Below are 19,397 nucleotides of genomic sequence, written 5' to 3' on the forward strand. Positions count from 1 at the left end.
TACACAAATCTGGAAAACAACTCTTCTGGTACTGCAGGCAGGTATAGTGTTCTAGCATTCTGAAAAAGCAGGAGGTCCTTCCTGCTGGGCTGGTTCCAGGTTCTGTGCAGCAGACAAACCCAAGCCCAGTCTCACCAGATGGGCTTAAGCTTGACGAAACACCCTTAAAAGTCTTGGTAGGATCAAGTGAGAGAAAATCCCTTTGGGTCGAAGCCTCCTCGTCCAAACAGTGCCAAACAGTACCACAGAAACATTCAATATAATACCTTAAAAATAAGGCTTCAAGTCAAAAGTCTCTGCGCAACTGAAGATTTTTGAAAGGGCCGTTGATTTTTCTGCACAGAATCGACGGCATGCGGTTCAGCTGCTTTTCAAACAGCGCCGGGTTTTTTCTAATGAAGTCCTCACACAATCTAGGGGGGGGGTAATGAAAATGTTAAAGACACCAAAAGGCACACGTAATATAAAAGTGGCAGAATCCATATACCTGAAGAGAGAGTAAGGCTGAGTCTGAAAGATGAACATGTCACTGTAGTTATGCTGCGGTACAGATTTCAGAGCAGACTCCTGCAAAAAGCATCGATAATAGAGGCACGAGGATGGATGACAAGTAAAATACAGACCTCCTATGGTGCTTTCGGTGATTACATTTGGGGGGGGGGGCATTTGGGGGGGGGGGGGGGGTTGCAGGTAGATGGTGCTACATGTTTCTAATACCTTGTAATCGAGCTGCAAATAAAGATTGCTGATTTAAAAACTCTAACAATTTGGTTGGTAAAAAATCAACTTCTAAATTGTTTCACCGAGTTGACGAAAAGTGTGTTGCTGCTGCCACCAAACACGACAACGTCACTGTCACTCCCCATGCATGCAGTGTGACAAGCCCTGAGGAAGGCAAACGTTGCATAAAATATGTGCACAACTTGCATTCAAATTTTACAGTTTGCATCATTTAAATTCTCTATTTACGAGAATTCAGATTAACTACACCTGGGCTTGTCCTTGTGTGGGTGTGCCATCCTGGTCCACTTGCTCTTTAGAGTGTCAAACTGCAAGGCTTCGTCTGGAAGAGAGGAATAAAGATGGAAAAAAAAACCTTCTAAATAAGTGTTTTCCTGGGAGTTAAACATGTAATATCAGGTAGAGCATAGATGGAGCACAAAGACTTGGAGTGCATGATATTAAAGATGAATCCTACTCCACTTCCATGGGGCAAGACTTACTCAGAGTGTGTCCATCTATACTGAGACCTCCATATATGAAGAGTGTGTGATCTGATATAGGTGTCATGGTGAACATGCAGCACCCCGGAGGTGCACGGGTCTCAGAGATGCCTCTGGTGAAAAGCAAAGCATGCATGCAGCGAGGATGATGCAGCAGATGTCAATCATTTGCGTGAAATATGGTTCCAATGGGTGAAGGGAATCTCACAACCGAGTCCAGGTCCAGGTCTCAAAGTCCAAGCAGAACATGTCCAACTCTGCTATTTTCTGCAAACATTGACACAAACTTTAAAACCTAGTCCTTTTAATAAGCCGTTCATGCTATGCTGGGTCTAGTGTTAACATAACTTGCTCTGCAATGCCAAGCCGGCTCACCTGACCACCAGAGATATAGCCTTTGTTGCCCAGAACGGCGCTTCCGTGGCAAGCTCTAGGCGAGGGCACAGAGCCCTGGATAAGACAAATATGCATATCCTTTTGATCACAGGGAAATATCGTGCACAAAAGTTGGGTAAAGAGGGAATTTGTGTTGTTCGTACCCGAGTCTCTGGAACACTCCATGTAGCAGTACCAGTGTCGAAGACGTGGGTTTCATTGTTCCAGCCCCAGCACATGAATAATGAATTTCCAATTGATTTCTATAAAAAGAGTTTGGGAAATGAGCACTAAACAAGCTACATGCTAAAGGAAGTACAGAAATTATCGGTTAAAAATATGAATCATGAAAAAACAAGAAGCATGGGGCTAATGCACGGGGTACGGAGGGCGCTGTATGCAGTGCACATTCCTATTGAATGCTGAAATCTGACTGTTCCTACTTACCTACCCAGGACATTTCTTCCACGATGAAGCTTTGCAATGATGTATTTTGTGTCATAGTCTTAAATCCGTATCCGCCAAAGTAGATTAATCTGCAGAAAATAAAAAAATTCATTGGACGGGCAATTATTTTATCAACGATTTGAAGATCCGGCTATTCCCCAGTTTGCAAGAAGGACCAACCTGTGTCTGTGCACCCAGCAGGAGTGTTTGATTCGTGGGAATGGCATCGCTCCTCTGGTTCCCGTCACTCTCTTCCAAACGTAGCGCTCCTGCCCGAGGTCGAGGCTGAACATCTGCAAGCAGGAGAGTTGAACCGAATGGACGAGACGTGGAAAACCTGACTCGATTACAACGACCTAACTGCACAGGAAAGGCACCAACAGCCAACCAAGTGAAAGCTAGCTGCCTGATTCGTCCCCATCCACAGCGATTCACCTTGTTTGTGTATTCAAAGCGGTCACATCCTCCAAAGACGTAGAGAGAACCACTGAGATGAGAGCCACAGAAGCCTGATAAGTCTGGAAGTTTTTCTCCAAAGATTTCCCTCCGTTCCCTGCCACAAAGAAACGCACACTCAGGAGGAGAGACGGCAACTGACAAGAAGTGACAAGTAACACAAATATTTATTTTAAATTTTAAATTATCCCTTCGGCATATCTGCGCAGCCAACAGGCCTTTATCTCGCATCATATCTTCATGCAAATGATTGCTTTGAGTTAATATCTGCCGCCACATCTATCTGACAGATTTATTGCAATCCTACCACGTCATCGTGTCCAAATTGCAGAGCCATATCTCGTCGCTTGGCAAGCTTTCGTTCTCTCCAGAAACCACCTGTGCGCACACCAAGAGATCATTTAATGTTTAAATGTACTTAAAACCAAAAAAATAAAAGAGCAGCACATGGAGCCGACTTAAAACCGATGCTTTACTGACTATAATGGTCGTATAATTATAATAATGGCAGAAAAGTCCATGCTCTGATCTTGCACTGTTGCTGTACGTGGACATTAAACTATAGGAAGCGCCATGATGCAACCAAGCACAGTTATAGAACTGCATTCGTGTTGAAACAAGTTACAGCAAGAAGTGAGTTTTCTAAGGTCTCTGACATAGTTTAACACGTAAAAACCTCATGCAGCGCTGCACCCAATGACGGTTAATGGGGCCGATTTCGTAGATTAAACCCTCATTTTCAAGTTTGAAGCTACATTTATATGTATAAAAGTAGGGAAAAACAAGGTAAGGAAGTAGAATGTTGCCACAAAAAACATCCTCCAAATGATTTCTTTTTTTTAAACACACATTGAACAAAAATACACACAACAGCGACCGGAGACCAACTCTTGTGACACAGAACTCCCAGCAAATATATATACCTGCCAGGGTATAAAGTACACACAGAGCCATACCTTGTAACCGCCCCAGGCATATAGTATATTGTTGTACATGAATGCTGCATGGTTGCTTCTCCCTGGCTGGATCATCGGGGCAGCTCTCCGAGCAGCACTCATCCCGGACTCTGGCGATCAACCTGCCGGGCAGGTGGGCCAAAGAAAACTACTGAAGTCCTTGCCAGGGAGGAGATCTTCTGCTCCGGCTTCACAGTGAATTTTTTTTTTTTTTGCTGGATTAAGGGGCAGGACCAGTTTTACAGGTTTGCAGTCATTGCAAAGTTACCACCGCCCCGTCAGCCGTTTTAATGAAAGCCTATACTTCCAGTCCGCACTGAGAAATGGGGCTCCTTTATTTGGCATTTCAATTGAGTGGAAACGGCAGTGTGTATGGAACGTTTGTCGTTCTATTACAGACTGGCAATGAACTGAAGACAAACCCAAAGGAGTGGAAGAAAGATGCAGGTTTTAAAAAAAAACATGGCAAAAACCAAGATGATGATTCAGAAAAGTCACTGACGGAGATGATTGGAGCAGAAGAAATATTTTGAAGCCATTTATTGACAGCGACAGCGTCAGGAACATCTCACTGCTCCACGTGCGGAGAAGGCAACCAGAGGCATTATCCGAGACACAACAGCGACAAAAGTGAAACAAAGGCATCACCTAATGGAAGGCAATGGTACTACACAAACAGTATGTGCCGGTAGTCAAAAGTAATGGGACACAGTTACATTATCAATTGGAACAAAGAGGTCTAGTTAGTCAAGAGATCAATTAAATCTTTCTGCAGTTGTAAAAATTAATCTGAAATCCATTTAACTCAAGTTTGAGTGGATTATTTGTCTTTCGAGGAAAGGACAAATTTGTCACAAGTTTTACTTTTGTAAATTGACAGAATTTACTTCTGCTTATTTGGTGTGACTATTTCTACATTATAGATTCAGGAAACGAGTCACATTAATAATATACAATATCTTTATTCATAAACAGATTGCACATCAAATTTCAATAAGGGGTAAAATGTTATACCGGGAGCATAAAACAGAATAAACTTTATTTACAAATTATTAAAATTAAAACAATGAAACTATCACTATTCAGTTAAATAATTAAATACAGACAGTGCATGGACATATTCATCAAATAAAATCCAATCTAAACAAATAAAATTCATCGTCTTCAGGTTGTAAGAACAGACTAGGAGAAAAACGCCCCTCGTTTGATGATTTTTTTGATCATCTTTGATGGCAGCCGGTTCAATTGCTGAACAAAAAGCTCGGAGTTACGTCCGATAAAGTCCTCACACAATCTGGAGAGGAAAAACATGCCTACATATCACCAAATAGTCTAAATGGGTGCAAATAAATAAAAGTGAATAATTCTAATCCGCTCCATTTAAACATTTGGATCACTGCTGACAACAGAACATAAAACCAAGTCGTCTAACGTCTTCTGTTCAGTGTGAACCTGCATACAGGCGCAACAGAACAAATACCCCAGAGGGTTTAAGGCTCTGTTGACTTTGTTAAAATCGTTTAAGCATGTCTGTACAAAACATAAAAAACACGTGTCCAATGTACTGCGATGGCAAAACAAAGAGTTCAAGCAATGACACGGGCGATCAATCCTACCTGAGCAGCGAGTAAGGCTGGGTCTGAAACATGATCACGTCGCTGCAGTGATGCTGCGATGGGGCCCTCAGCACGGCCACCTGATGAAAGATTAGAGCTTATAGTTTACACTCTGCTATGGCGATCTGTGCACGGTCGACGCGACAACTTGCACAAGCTAAAACATTACAGGAGTGATGAGGGTTGAAAGGCATAATGCTGCACCGTTTTGCTGCTGTCAGCGCTGCGAGTGGGAAAAGATTATGCTGCATTAAGTCTAAATACGTTTTCTTATGCGTCCTTGTGGAGCTAAAAGGACTAGAAGGACCCCCCCCCCGTACCGAGTCCTGGAGGATATCCATGTTGCTGCTTCCCCCAAATACAACGACATCGCCGTCACTTCCCAAACAGGCTGTGTGACAAACCCTGAGGAAGACAAACGCCGTGAATGAAGAAGTCGTCAGACACTAATTCCACTCCTAGTAGCATTTTCTGACTGTGCGAGATGCATTTATTTTAACTTCACATTATTTACCTGGGCTTGTCCTTGTGTGGGTGTTTAATCCTGGTCCACTTCCTTCTCAGGGTGTTAAACTGCCAGGCGTCATCTAGCAGAGAGGGATAAAGATTTAAACCGAACGTCCGTGGGTTTGACATTATAGTCGAGACTTACTGAGAGTGTTCCCGTCCACGCCAAGGCCTCCGTATACGAAGAGCGTGTGTTCCGCTGCAGGTGTGATGGTGAACATGGAGCGCCCCAGAGGTGCACAGGACTGGGAGACGTCGCTGGTGAGAAGTGTTAACGACAGTAAATCATCAGAAATCAAAGAGCTGAAGGTGTGAAAGAGAAGGAGAAGGTTTACACTCGAGTCCAGGTCCAGGTTTCCAAGTCCAAGCAGAACAAGTCCAAGAATGCAGTTTCCTGCCAACAAATGCATTTGATTTTTAAAAAGAAGGAGAAATTCGTAACTAGGAAGCAGTCGAGTGCACACACCACCAAACACATGAACAATGGGAATTGTTTCAGCGAGGCCTCTGAAAGATAATACGGGCGTTTATGGTTAATTATTTTTTTAAACCCAGGTAAAATTTTAAAGTATGTTCATTCAGCACATCACGCATAAACGGCTGAATGGATCTTGATGGAAAAAACATCTAAAGATTCGTCTTGGGCCGACTTAGATCCCATTAAATTTTGATAGTGATCCAGATACTCGTCTGGATACAAAAACAAAAATCTGGATTCTCCCCATTTACTTATAATGGAGGCTTTTCCAAAGAAAAATCACATCTTCTAAAATATGCATTCAATTCAGTCATCAAAAATCACAATCATGAAGGAGTCCCTCGAATGAACTCACCACGCCACCAGAGATGTAACCCTTGTTCCCCTGTATGGCGCTGGCGTGGCAGCCTCTGGGGGTTGGCGCTGGACCCTGGACAAAGCATAAAGAGTCCCGTTTTGGGCCACTGGTTCACTCGCTAATTTTAATAAGACAATAAAAAGTAGGCTTTTATTGTTGTTCTCACCCGAGTCTCGGGCGTGCTCCACGCAGCAGTATGCGTGTCAAAGACATTGACTTCGTTGTTCCAGCCCCAGCACCTGAATAAGGCGTTTCCAATCATCGCCTGAAAGATAGAAAAATGGTGCCGTGCCCCCAAAACAGGAAACACAAATCGTCTATGGCAGCGATGGGGGCTAGTCAAAGTACCAGATTGAATAGAGATGCGAACATTTCATCATTTACCCAGGACATGTCGTCCAGGACGAAGCTGGTCGGCGGGGCGTTTTGCACCTCCCCCATGGTCTTACACCCGTAGCCGCCAAAGTAGATTATTCTGTAAAGGCGAAGCACACGATGGATCCACGGATTCAGCTCACTGGGAAGCCGGACGGTAACGAGACTGACCTGTGCCGGTGAACCCAGCAGGAGTGGATGCTTCGCGGCGATGGCGTCGTCCCTTTGGCCTCCGCCACCTTCGTCCACGAGTAGGGCTGCTCCGTGAGGTCGACGCTGAACATCTGTACCGGGCAGGAGAGCGGAGCGCGTCAGGTCTAAGGAGCCATGATTCAAATATAGTTTCCCCCCCATCTTCTAAGGTCAGTCACGTTTTCAGCGAACCGCACGACGGGGAAGAACCGCCTCGCATCCACAGCGACTCGCCTGGTTTGTGTATCCGAAGGGGTCGCATCCGCCGAAGATGTAGAGCGTGTCGTGGACAAGAGAGCCGCAGAAGCCCGATAACTCCGGAGGGGCTTCTCCGATGATCTCCTTCTGTTCCCTGTCACACACACACACAAGCTGTATCTTCATGATTTCATCCATCAAACACGATCCGAATGATATTCACAAAATGTCAGGATGACACAGCCCTTCTTTGTTTCTCACCACGTCCCGCTGTCGAGATCGCAGAGCCATATCTCACCGCTGGGCAACGGGACGTCCTCTCCGGCAACCGCCTGCGAGCGAAGGAGATAAAGTCAGGATCGACAAGAGTGAACTTGAACCCTTATCTCATGCTGGGGCGAAGAAAATAAAATGAAAATAAAAAGACATCCGTCAGATGCAGAGAAGGGAAGTTACAAACTGCTGACCATCGACATCAGAGCGGGTCGAGCCATTTATGAAACTTGATCGAGTTTGAGCAAACGCTGAAGATGCAACGAGATATTCGGCTACAGAAAATGTCGTCTTGTTGAAACACGTTCACGCAGGAGGAGAAACTTGAAGATTCCTCAAACTGCGTCGCGAGTCCGAAAAGCACTTTTAAAACGGTGAGATCATTTTCTACAGATTCTTATGTTAATGAAGGCTCAAGCAGCTCTGCGACCATTACGCGTTACAAACGTTAAAGGAGTTTATCAAAGCTTGTTTTAAACGTTGTTAGAAGGAGGTGCGTGTGGAGGAGGAGGAAGAGGAGGAAGAGGAGGGAATGCAAACACATTCCCAAAAAACCTCACAGGAAAGGAATATTGAGCTCCCAGGAGGAGGAAGACGATGTTGTTTATCGTGTTACCTGCGCAGGTAAACCCGGCATGGCCTCGTCCCACTCACCTGGCGACCTCCCCAGACGCACAGCGCGTTGTTGCGCACGAACGCCGTGTGGCTGCTCCTCTCCACGGCGCTTCTCCGAGCAGCGTCCATCCCGAACTCTCCGGAATGAAGGAGCCACCTGTCGAGGAGCGAAGGGGAATAAAACCCAATTTAAATGATCCCCGGAGGAGGAGGAGGAGGAGGAGGAGGAGGAAGGAGAACACCGATCCCTGCTCCGGATGCGCAAAGAGAAGCCGACCGGATCGGTGAGTTTGCGGAACGTGTTTAACAGGATCGTTGTCATTACTCCCTCCTCCCATCAGCTGCTGCGCCAGGTCACCTCCGCTCCGGATGGGGAGGGCTTCGCTCTCGTTTCGCACCTGTAGGGGGCGCTGCTCGCTGCGCGTTTCGGGCGCCCAACGACCCGCAAGTGGCTCATTGGGTTTGATTTTTTTTTTAGTTTACGCAACGTCTTTCAGGTTCGAGTTGAATAAACATCCCTCGTTCAGCTCTGACAAACACAAAAGGTAATCAGTACGGATCCATCGATAAAGCATTTCCTCGCCTGGTCCCTTTGGGGGTAATCAATACTTGATTGGCTGCACGTGAGGAATTACGATTATTCAATATTAGAAATGCAAGTCTAAATTAAGGCTAAAGGTTTTTCAAGCATGCTCGCTTTTTTTTATTGCAGCTGCAAAACAAAGCAACATTTTTAAAACAGAATATTCAAATAAATAAAAATAATAATTTTATAATTCATGAATAAATGAGACAATGAATAGAAATAGACAGTCATGCAGTTTTCTGGACTTGCATCTTGTAGATGTAATTTATTATGTTAAAGTGAACTTTTTTTTGGCAGATTCTGCTAAAAAATATGTTACATTACAACATTATGTTAATGTTTAAAATAATGACTAAAATATCAGCAATGTCCATTTGCTTAATGGAAGTACTGCGACTGAATTGTAAATATAACAGTCATCGCTTAGTGCAAATACACAAATGAAAAGCTTCCACCTCATGGCTGCAAAAAAAACAGTCGCTTTTCTTATACTTTAGCAACTTTGAGCAGCATAAAAAATGTAAACCAAATGTCACCCAAAGGTCTGGATCGCAACGATAGGAGCTACAACAAATCACGATTTAAACATTCCACAAAGCCCTCTCGGTAACTAACGCTTACATAAATCATTTAATGGCATGTAACTTCATTTCATCTAAACATTATTTTTTTCTCTCATTTGAAGATGCACCAAGAGGAATATAACAGCTAAAATTTAATAAGGCACAATCATAATGCGTTAGTTGGCACATCCCAAGTTATTTTTTTTTATGTTTTACTTGTACAGTAAATCACATCTGTATTATATTTAAATAGAAAAATGTGCAGCTGAGTCGCGTACAGAATGGACTCCAGAGCATTTCTACTCAGCACAATCTGACAGAAGGGAAAGGTGCCGAGGTAGGAAGGTCTCCGTTACTGTCCAATCAGGCTTGAGCGAGGCGTCACAGTCACTGTAAGCAAGTTCATAAATTAGTGCACGAGTGAAGTTCCTGCAGCAATGTGGCTTCTCATGCCTCCCGCTTTCAGGTCCACGGCCATCTTGAACCAAAATGACCGTAATAATTGCACTTGAGGTTACTTCACGTCGAAGCTATTGTTCCTCTCCGTCAGCGGCTTCCTAAAAATAAAGATCTGCTCGACGCCGCTTGCGCTCAGTCCACCGGATCCCTTTCCAGGTATTTCCTCATTCGCTCACAGCGAGGACACGAGTCTTCGGGAGCCTTGCAGGTCAGGTGAAACACGGTCTTGCAAACTTTGCACCTGGGGGTGGAGACAAAAGCAAGTTTTTAAAAAACTGCCTGGAAGGAAATTTAAGAAAGAAAAAACGCAGACGTGGCTCCGTTGATTTTGTTTCTTAAGCAGGATGTGAAATTACAAAACAATTCAGGTAGACTCCGGGATGATATACCTGGTGGTGCTGTCAAACTGGAAAGGGAAGATGATGTCATCGTCCTGGCATATCTGACAAAAGAATCCGCGCTGGGTGCATAGGTCACAGTGGAAAATGTGTTTGGAGGCGTACTGCGCCAGTTTCATCAGGTAGGTCACATACTGGCCCTCTGCCACCTAAAAACAAGACAAGCCAAACCTCAGAGACGTTTCAAGATGCCAGCCGGCATGCTGAAATAACGCAGCGCTTCCCAGGAGGCTACCTGTCGTAGGTCCAGTACGCTGTACAGGTGGCTCGACTCCAACAGGTAGGTCCGCTGCTCCATTCTGGCAAACAATAAGAAGAAAACCAAACATGTGAGATAGAACTCTTGATTAAAATAGTCAAACGTGAAACGCGCATTCGCACACGCAACCTGGCTTGGAGCTTCTTGCAGGCGCCGCTGCGGCAGGTGAGCAGGTAGTCTCCCAGGAGACGCAGCCTCCGCCGCTGGGTGTGGGCCCGAGTCATCGGCGCCGCGTGCGTCGCCAGCTCGGGGTTCAGCTGCTCCAGGTTCAGCAGCGGCTCCTGCTCCACCTGATCCAGCAGCCACAGGGCTTTCCTGGACACCTGCAGAGACACGGGTTCACGGTGGTGTGTGTGTGTGTGTGGGGGGGGGGGGGGGGTGTTTAACGTCTGCGCCGCTGCACCCACCTCTCGAGGAGCGACGTCCCAGTTGTGCACCATGCGCGAGGGGATGACGGTGGTGTCGCCGTGGTGACAGGAGGAACAGTAGTACTGGCCTGAGAAGTGGCACAGCCGGGCTCTACCGAGGGACGGGCCGATCCGTTTGGGACACCCTGCGTACGATCAGACACGTTCGGAGTTATCGCACGGGTTTTTTTGCTCGCCGTGTTTTCGCTCGCGTTTTTTTGGGACTTCATTACCTGCACATATAAAGTTCTGTTTGTCCAGCCCCGTCTCCGAAGGCACGGTGCACAAATGAGCTAGAAGTGCCCCGTCGCCTTTGAGTCTGTGCTGCACTAGTCTGTAGAGGTTTCCGGCCACGCCCGCGTGCACCACGGGCGGCCCTTCAGAGCCCCCGTCCTCTCCGCTCTCCAAGTAGGAGTCCACGGCTTCACGGATCGAATCCCTCCAGGAGCGAGCCTCGTCCGCGTTCTCTGCCCTGAGTCTGAGCGTCTCCCTGATGGTGAGGAGTTTGAAGAAAGCCGGCCCCCCCAGCGAGACGTCCGGCAGTACGTCCCGGACTTCCTCGATGTGGTAGGTTTGCCGCGGCAACTTCCTTCCGTCTTTTACCTCGAAGCTTTTCAAAACCTCCAAGGAGAGGGAGAAGACCAGAGGCGCCCAAGTCCGAGGCTCGGGGTCTGCGGAGAAGTATAAAACCTCCTCTTTGATGGCATCCGTTTCCAAATCAGCAGTCAGAGACCAGTCGAATTCCTGTGGAGGAGGCGGCTTCCGTCCCTGATGTGTCCTCAAGCCGGAGGACAAACCACGGGCAGGGCTGGAGGACGGGGACGACGCGTCCACACCGTTTTCACTGAAGGGCTCCAGCACCTCCCAGCGATCGTCGGCGTGAGACGTCGGGCGGTACTTGTTGACGGCCTCCACTATCCGGTCCGTCCAGTCCTCGGCTTCATCGTGACTGGCGGCCCGGAGGTGGAGTCGCCTCCCGGGGAAAGTCAAGTCGAAGCGGCCGTCCAGGGAGGCGAAGCGAATGTCCTCGCAGCGCAGCAGGGAGTAGCTGTCGCAGGACGTCCGCTCGTCCGCCTTGAGGTAGAGAGCGAACTCAAAGGGCGACAGCTCGCAGTAGTAGTCCCGCCACCGGCCCACGGCGCCGCGCCGCTCCAGATGACCCAGCTTCAGCAAGCCGCGGAACGGGTTGGACAGCCCTGAAGGACACACACACAGACGGACGTGGGTTTTTTTCAGAAAGTGAGATTTGATCCGTTTTCATTTGGTGAGACTAGATTCACCGTTTGAAGTCAAACATCTCGTTTTTAAAATAACCACAAACGGCGCACCTATCTGTCGCCGATGGACGACGCTGGGAGGCGACTGGGAGACCCCGAGCTCGGGGGCGGGAGCAGAAGGAGGAGGCACCTCGGAGTCGTTCGGCAGCTTCTCCGGGTGGGGCTTGTAGAAGTCATCCTCAGAGATCCAGGAAGGGGAATTCTGCAAAGTAAACATCATAAAAAGATGAATGTTTCATAGTTTTATTACGTTTTCATTCACCATTATGATAAATTATCCAGCGAGAGGAAACTTCAGTCCAGAATATGAAGGGAATATTGCGACATATCCTGGAGCTGCTCGTCACGGCTGGGGGAGGACACACCGATAGAAATGTGCACACAGGATTTGTCTCCACTATTGCAGAACAGAGGATTTCTTTTTCCGACACAACAACTTATGATCTCCTAGACGAGATAAAAACAAACTCATGTCCACTCTTCGTTTCCAGGAATTATCGAGTTGCTCGTGAGGATTTTCCACCCCGACTTCCAGCATGAAGCGTCAGACGTCTTATTTGTCATTTCCTCAATCGGAACAAAAAAATGAATAATTCTGTATTCCAGCTTGCGCCGCTTTGTGATTTCTGTCTGAAGCTTTAGTCTGAACGCACACCATTGTGTGAGTCGTGACTTTTAAGCCAATCGCATGATGCGATGTCATTAGCTTATCAATGGCAGTGACCGGTGCTATTTTTAACCAAAATGCCCTTCTGTTGCAAACTTACTGAAAAAGAATCGGAGGAAAGCTTCCCTCTCAGGACGCTGGTCGAGCCAAGTCTGCGTTGTTGCTCTGAAGGTACCGACTTGGTCTCGGACTCAGTCGCCTCCCGGAAAGGTTCCCGACTCTCCTGAACTCCGGCCTCACGCTCTTCCTCTTCAGGTTGAACAGCCTCGCTGACGAAGGGCAGCTTATCCGAGCCCAACTCTGAAGAGGCACCGACGCACGCTTTAGAGGAGGAGGAGGAGGAGGCGGAGTCTGGCTGCGGCGGCTCTGGGACACACGCCGAGTCGGCGGGTTGCTCTCGGGATGGTTTCGGAGAATCCTGGGCTTCGCCGTCAGAGCCGCTGAAAACAGGCGTCTCGGAGCGCTGGTCTCGACCCGAGCTGGAAATCACGGAATCTTCCCGCATCGAGTCTTGACTGCAGTGGCCGCTCTCTCGAAAGTCAGTCAGAGAACTGGGGGGGACAAGGGGGGGGGGGGGGGGGGGGTCAGGATAAACTAACGCAAGCAGACGATGGAATGAACTGTTAGAATCCAACTCGTCTGGACCCGACAACAACAAAAAAAAGCTCACTCACTTCTTCTGTGGTTTCCTGCTGCCGTCGCTAACGGGCGTGTCGAGGTCACTCGACGACCACTGCTCCGTCGGGCTGCGGGGGTCCTGTCCCTGCAGGAGGCTGTCGGAGCTCAAGCTGGAGGAGAGCTGAGAGGAACCTGCGGTGTCCAGGCTTAAGTTTGACGAGTTGAGTGGAGTCCCTCCCCCCCGTAAGCCAGCGGACGCGCTCCCCGACAACGCTGGGCAACCTCGTCGCATGTCCTGCACATCTGATGATCCTGAAGACTGGGACATCGTGTCCCACAGTTCTTTGAAGGCGGACCTGGAGGCGGGAACGTCTCCTCCATCGAGCGTCGGGTCGCTTGCGTCTCCTCGGATGAAGGGACAGAGCCCAGCGAGCGCCAGGGGCGTGGCCGTCCATTCGTTGAGGACGGCCGACTTGTAAGAGAGGTTGAACGTAAGCGACGCCAGACCCTGGAGGTAGCTGAACAGAACCTCCCGCTCCTCGTTGTCCAAGAGCAAGGCGGTGGGCTGGTAGAAGGCCCGCAGCCTGGAGTCCTCTCGGAACAGCGACGCGAGGTAGCATTCCAGCAGGCCGTGGTTCAGGGCCAGCCGCAGCCAGGCCCGACAGCGACCCACATCCGTGCCCACGAAGGAAATCTTCTCCAGTTCGGCGACCACGTCTCTGAAAAGTTAAGGAACATGAGGCACAAAAGAATCACTTAACGCCCAGAGTTGATGGTGGAAAATATGCAAGCAAGAATTCTGAAGGCCAAAGTAGAGAAGCGGGGGGGGGGGGGAACTTGACATAAATGGGCCGGTACCTGTGTGTGACGGTCTTTAGAAGACCCCAGAAGAAAGGCTGAGGCAACTGCCCTCGCTCTCCCTTCCTTCTCCGGCTCCCAGTCTCGGACCGGATGTACTTGGGCTTGATGCCATGGATGAAGATGGCCTCCAGGGCGCAGCAGAGCAGGTTAGCGTCTCCATCTTCACTGGTGACCACCGTGTCTGATGTCACATATCGCTTCTGCAAGGCCTTCAGAGTCTGGGCCAGTTTATCTTTAATCTACAGATCACAGAAGAAGGAAATATCTGCTTCCTCGTTTCACTTTTCTGGCTACCGGTAAAACAAGGTGCGGTTCTACCACAGGCAAAGTACTTTTTTTTTCCAGGAGCAACACACACGAGGCAGATTATTAAAGAATGCTACCAGTTGGTTCAGTGGCTGAAACGTATCTATAATTAGATTACTTTTCACATGACACTTACTGTCAGCTGATAAGAATGAAAAGGTAAATGTAGATATGAGGAGAAAAACAACATTGTTTGTTTTTCTCCTCATATCGTCAGCACTATTGAACACCAAGAAAGTCAGAAATCACCCTTCACTTCCTGCGCTTGACCAAGAAAGAACTGAGCTGCACATCTTAAAAGAATTAGGACGCCACATGTTTGCCAGATTCCAGAATTACATTTATTACATTTGGGAAGTCAACTAATTATTCTACTTTGGTTGCAAAGCCACGCTGCTTAAATACATCGTACGAGAACAGTCTTCAACCAACAATTTAATCACGTTATCAGGACCGGTTCTCATCATACAATGCTTTGCCCCCCCCCCTTTTGCACAGATAAGATGATATCCTATCAAAGCATTTGATTTTCTGTCACCCCCCCCCCCCCCCCCCTTGCTGTGGCAGAGAAATTGTGCCATTTTGAACAGTTGCAACAATAATATGACAACATAAGGCAGTGTCACAAAAGCAAATAAAAACCAATCTAATGCAAACACCAGTCAACATGCAGATGGGTAATAATAATGTTATAAATAAATAGTGTGTTCATTAGGAAAGCTTGTATTTACCTGTTTGACATCTTTAGCCTCGGGTGGCGTATCTGGCATCTGTGTGGCTAGCATGGTACCCCCCCCCCCCCCCCCCTGGGAACAGGTTTACTGCAGCATGTCAAACTGGAAAGGAAATGTAAAAGATGACTTAATTTGATTTCCAACCCTTGAATGTCCCTGATAAAAATCACCAATCAGCACAGATTCCTCAGTCAAATCGCTTCTGAGGAGCATGACGGATAATAAAGCGGAAGAATGTGCACCCCGATCATCAAACAGGATGTTTTCCCACTTTATCTAACACATTGTCCATCACAAGACTATACTCTGTGACATGCTACATCTACGGCGTCATGGTTTCACTGAGCAAACACTTTTGAACAGAGTCATGTGAGGGAGCTCGTCTGCGAGGAAATAATTCAAAGGCAACTTCCTCAAACCAGAAAGCCTACTCCGAGGACATGTCAGGTAGGAATCTCATCATCACATCCGTGACAAGATCACAAGCAGATAAAACCACTCGAGCAAAAAATAGGCGCGATTAGCAGGAGGAGTACAGTAAAGTTCATTTTATACGACTACACTTCTTTATGATTCGCTGCAATCAAGCAAGAACCTGTTAATCGTTTCAAAATCTGATTTCAAAGGGGATTTAAGATGGACAGCTCTTCATGCAATTAAAAACAAACGCATTATTCCCACGATTCAGCGGGTTGGTGCAGCAAAACGTAGCAGAGTTAGCATGACAGCGGCTAGCTTTAGCAACCACTGACAGCTAGCTGGGTTGCTTACCGAATATGTTGAATTTAAAATCCAAAGAAAAACGCGAATCCCCTTTAAATTATTGCTAACCTCCTAAACACGCGTTAAGGGCAGGTCAGTCCACGCGGCGGCTCGCTGTCGCTCCGGCTACGACGTCTTAAGACGTCCAAAACGCGACATTAAATAGGTCTCCTCGGTGGGTCGGACACTCTCTTGTGGTTACAGAACACAGATGCATCATGGGAAATAGACGAGCGCTGCCTTCAGGCTTCCTGAGAATAACAGGATATTTATTATCAGTGGATTCAAACGATATTTTACGGACTTTAATTTGATTATTATACAATGTTTATGCACCAATTTTACGAATTAATTATGTTTAATATTAACCGAATAATTCTTTTCAGAATTTATATAAGGCAAATAATGGTTTGATAACACTACGTTGAAACACAATTGTCACGGCGTGTTTCTTAATTAACCGAAATGAATAAGACGAAAGCATGATCCTATACAGTATTTCATAGATGTACGCCGATATAATCAGAAATCAGTATAATATGCAATGCCATTGCGTGAACAATCATTATTTCAACTTTGATAGTACTGTAATTATGTAATTTACGAGCAACACCCAAATGGAGCACAGGATGTTTGGCGTGGAAATGTTTACGTAGTGTTTGCGGAAATGTTTACGTAGTGTTTGCGGAAATGTTTACGTAGTGTTTACGGAAATGTAAGCACTTCGTGTTCCTTGTTCCGGACGAGAGTTGACGAGAGGCTGTCGAGTCACATGCAGAAAATGGTTCGTGTGTCCACAAGAGTCTCTGCTGGTCTGTTAGTCTCTACCATGTTTGATCGATGGCTTCTTCTTCCTCCTCTTCTTCATGCAGGGACACAGCGCTGAAGCCTGGGAGCTGATCCGGATGGAAATTAAAACCCATCTGATGAGAGCAGATCTGCTGCTTTCATCTCTACTCGCCACCGATTAAACCACGTTTCATGTAAAGTTAGCAGCAGAGATTATTTATCTACTAAGGCAAATATCTATTTTTTCCAATTCAAGAGCTGTTTGGGTGTGATAAACTTTATTATGGAGAGTTTAATTCAAGAAGATTAAATGTAAAGAAAAAAAATAGCAAATTTGTTCCATTGATTTCTATTCCACAAAAAAAATCTCATCTCCAATAACATTAAGGGATATGTCATATTTCCTTGCTTCTGAAAAAAAAGTTACTTCTAAATTTCTCCTCTGAAATTTCATGATCGTCAAAAATCATGAAATAATTCTCAAAATGTTAAAATTCCCACTAGATGGCGGTATTATAGCACATATTTTTATTTGCGGTAATTAAGATGAAAATGTATATTAATATACGTATATATATAGTTTATGTGTTTTTCTTATACGTACGTGTATACCTATTTAAAAAACAATAAATATTTGACTTGCTCCAGCATGATGCATCGTTTTATTTCTCAGTCTGTATATTCTCTTCAATGCAAGCATCAACACAGAACAACAGTGCAAGGCCTCACCCCAGCTGTAGATGCAATCTAGAGTCACAAAGATTTGTGATGAGCATATTCTTATATTCAAAGACATCTAAATGAAATCACACAGACATTTACGCTGCTTTTAAATGGCAGAAAATGACTCGTATATGATTGGATCCAACCTGTAAGATGTGACCAAAACGTCTCACTCCCACGGGGCCTCGGCTCCTTCTGGTTGGGCGTAGTACACGGAGAGTTCCTCATACAGACCTCCGCCGCAAGTCTCAACCGCCAAACCCTGAGAGACAGATATAGAAGTCAGCTTCAGTCGGTTCTGTGGCTCTGAGAAGACCTGAAACACAGATTGTGACGAAGGCTGGACACCTCAGTGCAGCTTTCATTTGCATCCTCAATGAAAAAGGCGTGAAGCTGCTAAATGTCACAGCGCAGAAGTTCTACTATTAATAGAATTTATGCTGTCTCTTCACAGTCCCAGTCTCATTCAAGATGTAAATGACAGTTCATTCCCACCCCCATTAACTAAGACAGTTCGGAAACCCCGATGGTGAAACCTCCACCTTTGATGGACGTCACTGCAAAGTCGAGAGAAAAGCCGACCAACCTCATAGACGTGATGAGTCTCGGGCTCCTCGTATTCGCTGTCCTGCTTTTCCAACTGTCCAACAACGTAGAAGGAAAAGGGAAACGGAGTTGACCGTAGCTGTTGTTGGTTAATTTATAGTTATTCTCTCCTGTCATTCAATTAGGCTGTTTTTTCTTTTTAAACATCCTATTCCTCACCTTGAGTTTGCGTTGACGCAGCAGCATCGCAGCGATGCACACAGCCAACAGCAGGGCGTGCAGGACGATGAGACCGTCCTTCATCTCGGTCTTGTGCAGCGCGTGGATGCGGCTGAGGGGCCCTGTGAAAGGGACGACATGGGGGGGGTGAACCGCATTCATTAAGAGCTTCAAGTGAACCATGTTTTATCCCAGCCTCTTACTGGCAACTTGGAGCTCGGATCCAGGCCCCCACGTGTTGTTGACCCTGCAGAAGAAGACTCCTCTGTCCTCAACGTGCACGTCTTGGATGCAAAGACAGCCGCCTTCGGTCAGGGCCTTGGCGCGGATGTCGATCCTCCCTCCTGCCTTTACCTCCTCGCCTTTATCTGGCTCTTCGTGGTATTCCCCGACCTTGTACCAGCGGGCTCTGGCTTCCAGGTGTTGCTTTGAGGACAGGCAGTAAAAGCACACAGAACCTCTGGTCGTCACGCCGTAGAAGCGAGGTTTCTGGCTGACGCGAAGGGCGGTGTTTAGGGCCACTGAGCAGACAAGAACGAAGGTTAAAGGTCAATGCGGCGTAACGCTGCAACGTGTTATACGTCCCTGCAGGGAATGAGCAGCCAGTGCAATGTCTTCCTGTTGTCTCCATGAGATTATCTCCAAGAAGAAATGATGGTGACTTGAGAAACAGGAGGATTGCCTAAATATAAGCCTGTACAGTACATTAAAATAAACAAGACAACGTTAGTGTTTTGTCTCGGCAGACAAACTTCCTCTTTCCTCGCAGATAGGCAGGAAATAAGGGCACCGCGGCATCAGAAATAGCATGCGAAACACTTGCTTGCAGTATAATTTTGTTTATATGTATATAAAGAATGCAGTTTTAGCACTTTATGAAGCATTATGAACGGATTACATGGAGTTCTGGAGGCTTTTACGGTTTGGGTTCTGTTAATTTACAGCATCTATTCTAAAACTCATTTACGTGACTTTGATGAAATCATTAAAGTTGAACAAGAGTCGACTTTTACCTGACATGTGAATCAGAGCGAACCCCAGCAGGCAGCGCATGATGATGTGCAAAAGAAGCCTTCTCTCCTACACGTATGTCCGAGTCAGGGACGAGAAGAAACGGTTGCATCAATGGGTCTGGGGGGGGGGGGGGGGTCTGA

At 46.7% G+C, this 19,397-nt stretch overlaps 4 protein-coding genes across 4 annotated transcripts; all 4 read right to left on the reverse strand.

The window, feature by feature from the left end:
• Positions 1 to 52: 52 nt before the first annotated feature.
• Positions 53 to 3,559, reverse strand: LOC137910092 (kelch domain-containing protein 1-like). The gene is made up of 13 exons (XM_068754520.1): positions 3,458 to 3,559; positions 2,809 to 2,879; positions 2,481 to 2,598; positions 2,226 to 2,338; positions 2,050 to 2,134; positions 1,763 to 1,861; positions 1,599 to 1,673; positions 1,432 to 1,490; positions 1,224 to 1,336; positions 991 to 1,063; positions 804 to 885; positions 488 to 567; positions 53 to 413 (listed from the first exon to the last, which is right to left on the reverse strand). Exons 1-13 carry the CDS (start codon positions 3,557 to 3,559, stop codon positions 287 to 289), a joined length of 1,197 nt encoding a protein of 398 aa, XP_068610621.1. The 3' UTR covers positions 53 to 286.
• An 899-nt stretch (positions 3,560 to 4,458) lies between these two features.
• Positions 4,459 to 8,198, reverse strand: LOC137910091 (kelch domain-containing protein 1-like). Its single transcript, XM_068754519.1, has 13 exons — positions 8,109 to 8,198; positions 7,443 to 7,513; positions 7,218 to 7,335; positions 6,963 to 7,075; positions 6,801 to 6,891; positions 6,583 to 6,681; positions 6,414 to 6,488; positions 5,916 to 5,974; positions 5,726 to 5,838; positions 5,588 to 5,660; positions 5,394 to 5,478; positions 5,074 to 5,153; positions 4,459 to 4,751 (listed from the first exon to the last, which is right to left on the reverse strand). The coding sequence occupies exons 1-13, from the start codon at positions 8,196 to 8,198 to the stop codon at positions 4,640 to 4,642; spliced, it is 1,179 nt and encodes a 392-aa protein (XP_068610620.1). The 3' UTR covers positions 4,459 to 4,639.
• A 690-nt stretch (positions 8,199 to 8,888) lies between these two features.
• Positions 8,889 to 15,256, reverse strand: plekhm1 (pleckstrin homology domain containing, family M (with RUN domain) member 1). Its single transcript, XM_068754444.1, has 11 exons — positions 15,202 to 15,256; positions 14,162 to 14,403; positions 13,360 to 14,022; positions 12,786 to 13,236; positions 12,070 to 12,220; positions 10,975 to 11,937; positions 10,742 to 10,887; positions 10,464 to 10,657; positions 10,311 to 10,374; positions 10,067 to 10,224; positions 8,889 to 9,918 (listed from the first exon to the last, which is right to left on the reverse strand). The coding sequence occupies exons 1-11, from the start codon at positions 15,253 to 15,255 to the stop codon at positions 9,810 to 9,812; spliced, it is 3,195 nt and encodes a 1,064-aa protein (XP_068610545.1). The 5' UTR covers position 15,256; the 3' UTR covers positions 8,889 to 9,809.
• A 2,226-nt stretch (positions 15,257 to 17,482) lies between these two features.
• Positions 17,483 to 19,375, reverse strand: cd79b (CD79b molecule, immunoglobulin-associated beta). The gene is made up of 5 exons (XM_068754739.1): positions 19,257 to 19,375; positions 18,447 to 18,764; positions 18,244 to 18,365; positions 18,065 to 18,118; positions 17,483 to 17,740 (listed from the first exon to the last, which is right to left on the reverse strand). Exons 1-5 carry the CDS (start codon positions 19,294 to 19,296, stop codon positions 17,648 to 17,650), a joined length of 627 nt encoding a protein of 208 aa, XP_068610840.1. The 5' UTR covers positions 19,297 to 19,375; the 3' UTR covers positions 17,483 to 17,647.
• Between the last annotated feature and the right edge of the window lie 22 nt (positions 19,376 to 19,397).

Source organism: Brachionichthys hirsutus, chromosome 21 (assembly GCF_040956055.1).
Source record: "Brachionichthys hirsutus isolate HB-005 chromosome 21, CSIRO-AGI_Bhir_v1, whole genome shotgun sequence".
Lineage (NCBI taxonomy): Eukaryota > Metazoa > Chordata > Actinopteri > Lophiiformes > Brachionichthyidae > Brachionichthys > Brachionichthys hirsutus.

What these genes read in the sequence shown, in the direction of transcription:
- cd79b (XM_068754739.1), bottom strand. Translation starts at nt 19,296, where the DNA reads ATGCGCTGCCTGCTGGGGTTCGCTCTGATTCACATGTCAG. An exon ending in CGCTCTGATTCACATGTCAG is followed by an intron (nt 18,765 to 19,256) that starts GTAAAAGTCGAC and finishes TTGTCTGCTCAG; the next exon opens with TGGCCCTAAACACCGCCCTT. An exon ending in ATCCGAGCTCCAAGTTGCCA is followed by an intron (nt 18,366 to 18,446) that starts GTAAGAGGCTGG and finishes TCCCTTTCACAG; the next exon opens with GGCCCCTCAGCCGCATCCAC.
- plekhm1 (XM_068754444.1), bottom strand. Translation starts at nt 15,255, where the DNA reads ATGCTAGCCACACAGATGCCAGATACGCCACCCGAGGCTAAAGATGTC. An exon ending in CTAAAGACCGTCACACACAG is followed by an intron (nt 14,023 to 14,161) that starts GTACCGGCCCAT and finishes TTAACTTTTCAG; the next exon opens with AGACGTGGTCGCCGAACTGG. An exon ending in GGGACGTCGCTCCTCGAGAG is followed by an intron (nt 10,658 to 10,741) that starts GTGGGTGCAGCG and finishes GTGTCTCTGCAG; the next exon opens with GTGTCCAGGAAAGCCCTGTG.
- LOC137910091 (XM_068754519.1), bottom strand. Translation starts at nt 8,198, where the DNA reads ATGGACGCTGCTCGGAGAAGCGCCGTGGAGAGGAGCAGCCACACGGCG. An exon ending in GCGTCTGGGGAGGTCGCCAG is followed by an intron (nt 7,514 to 8,108) that starts GTGAGTGGGACG and finishes CTTCGCTCGCAG; the next exon opens with GCGGTTGCCGGAGAGGACGT. An exon ending in TGCTGGGTTCACCGGCACAG is followed by an intron (nt 6,892 to 6,962) that starts GTCAGTCTCGTT and finishes TCGCCTTTACAG; the next exon opens with AATAATCTACTTTGGCGGCT.
- LOC137910092 (XM_068754520.1), bottom strand. Translation starts at nt 3,559, where the DNA reads ATGAGTGCTGCTCGGAGAGCTGCCCCGATGATCCAGCCAGGGAGAAGC. An exon ending in GCTATATCTCTGGTGGTCAG is followed by an intron (nt 1,491 to 1,598) that starts GTGAGCCGGCTT and finishes CAATGTTTGCAG; the next exon opens with AAAATAGCAGAGTTGGACAT. An exon ending in ACACACTTTTCGTCAACTCG is followed by an intron (nt 568 to 803) that starts GTGAAACAATTT and finishes TGCTTTTTGCAG; the next exon opens with GAGTCTGCTCTGAAATCTGT.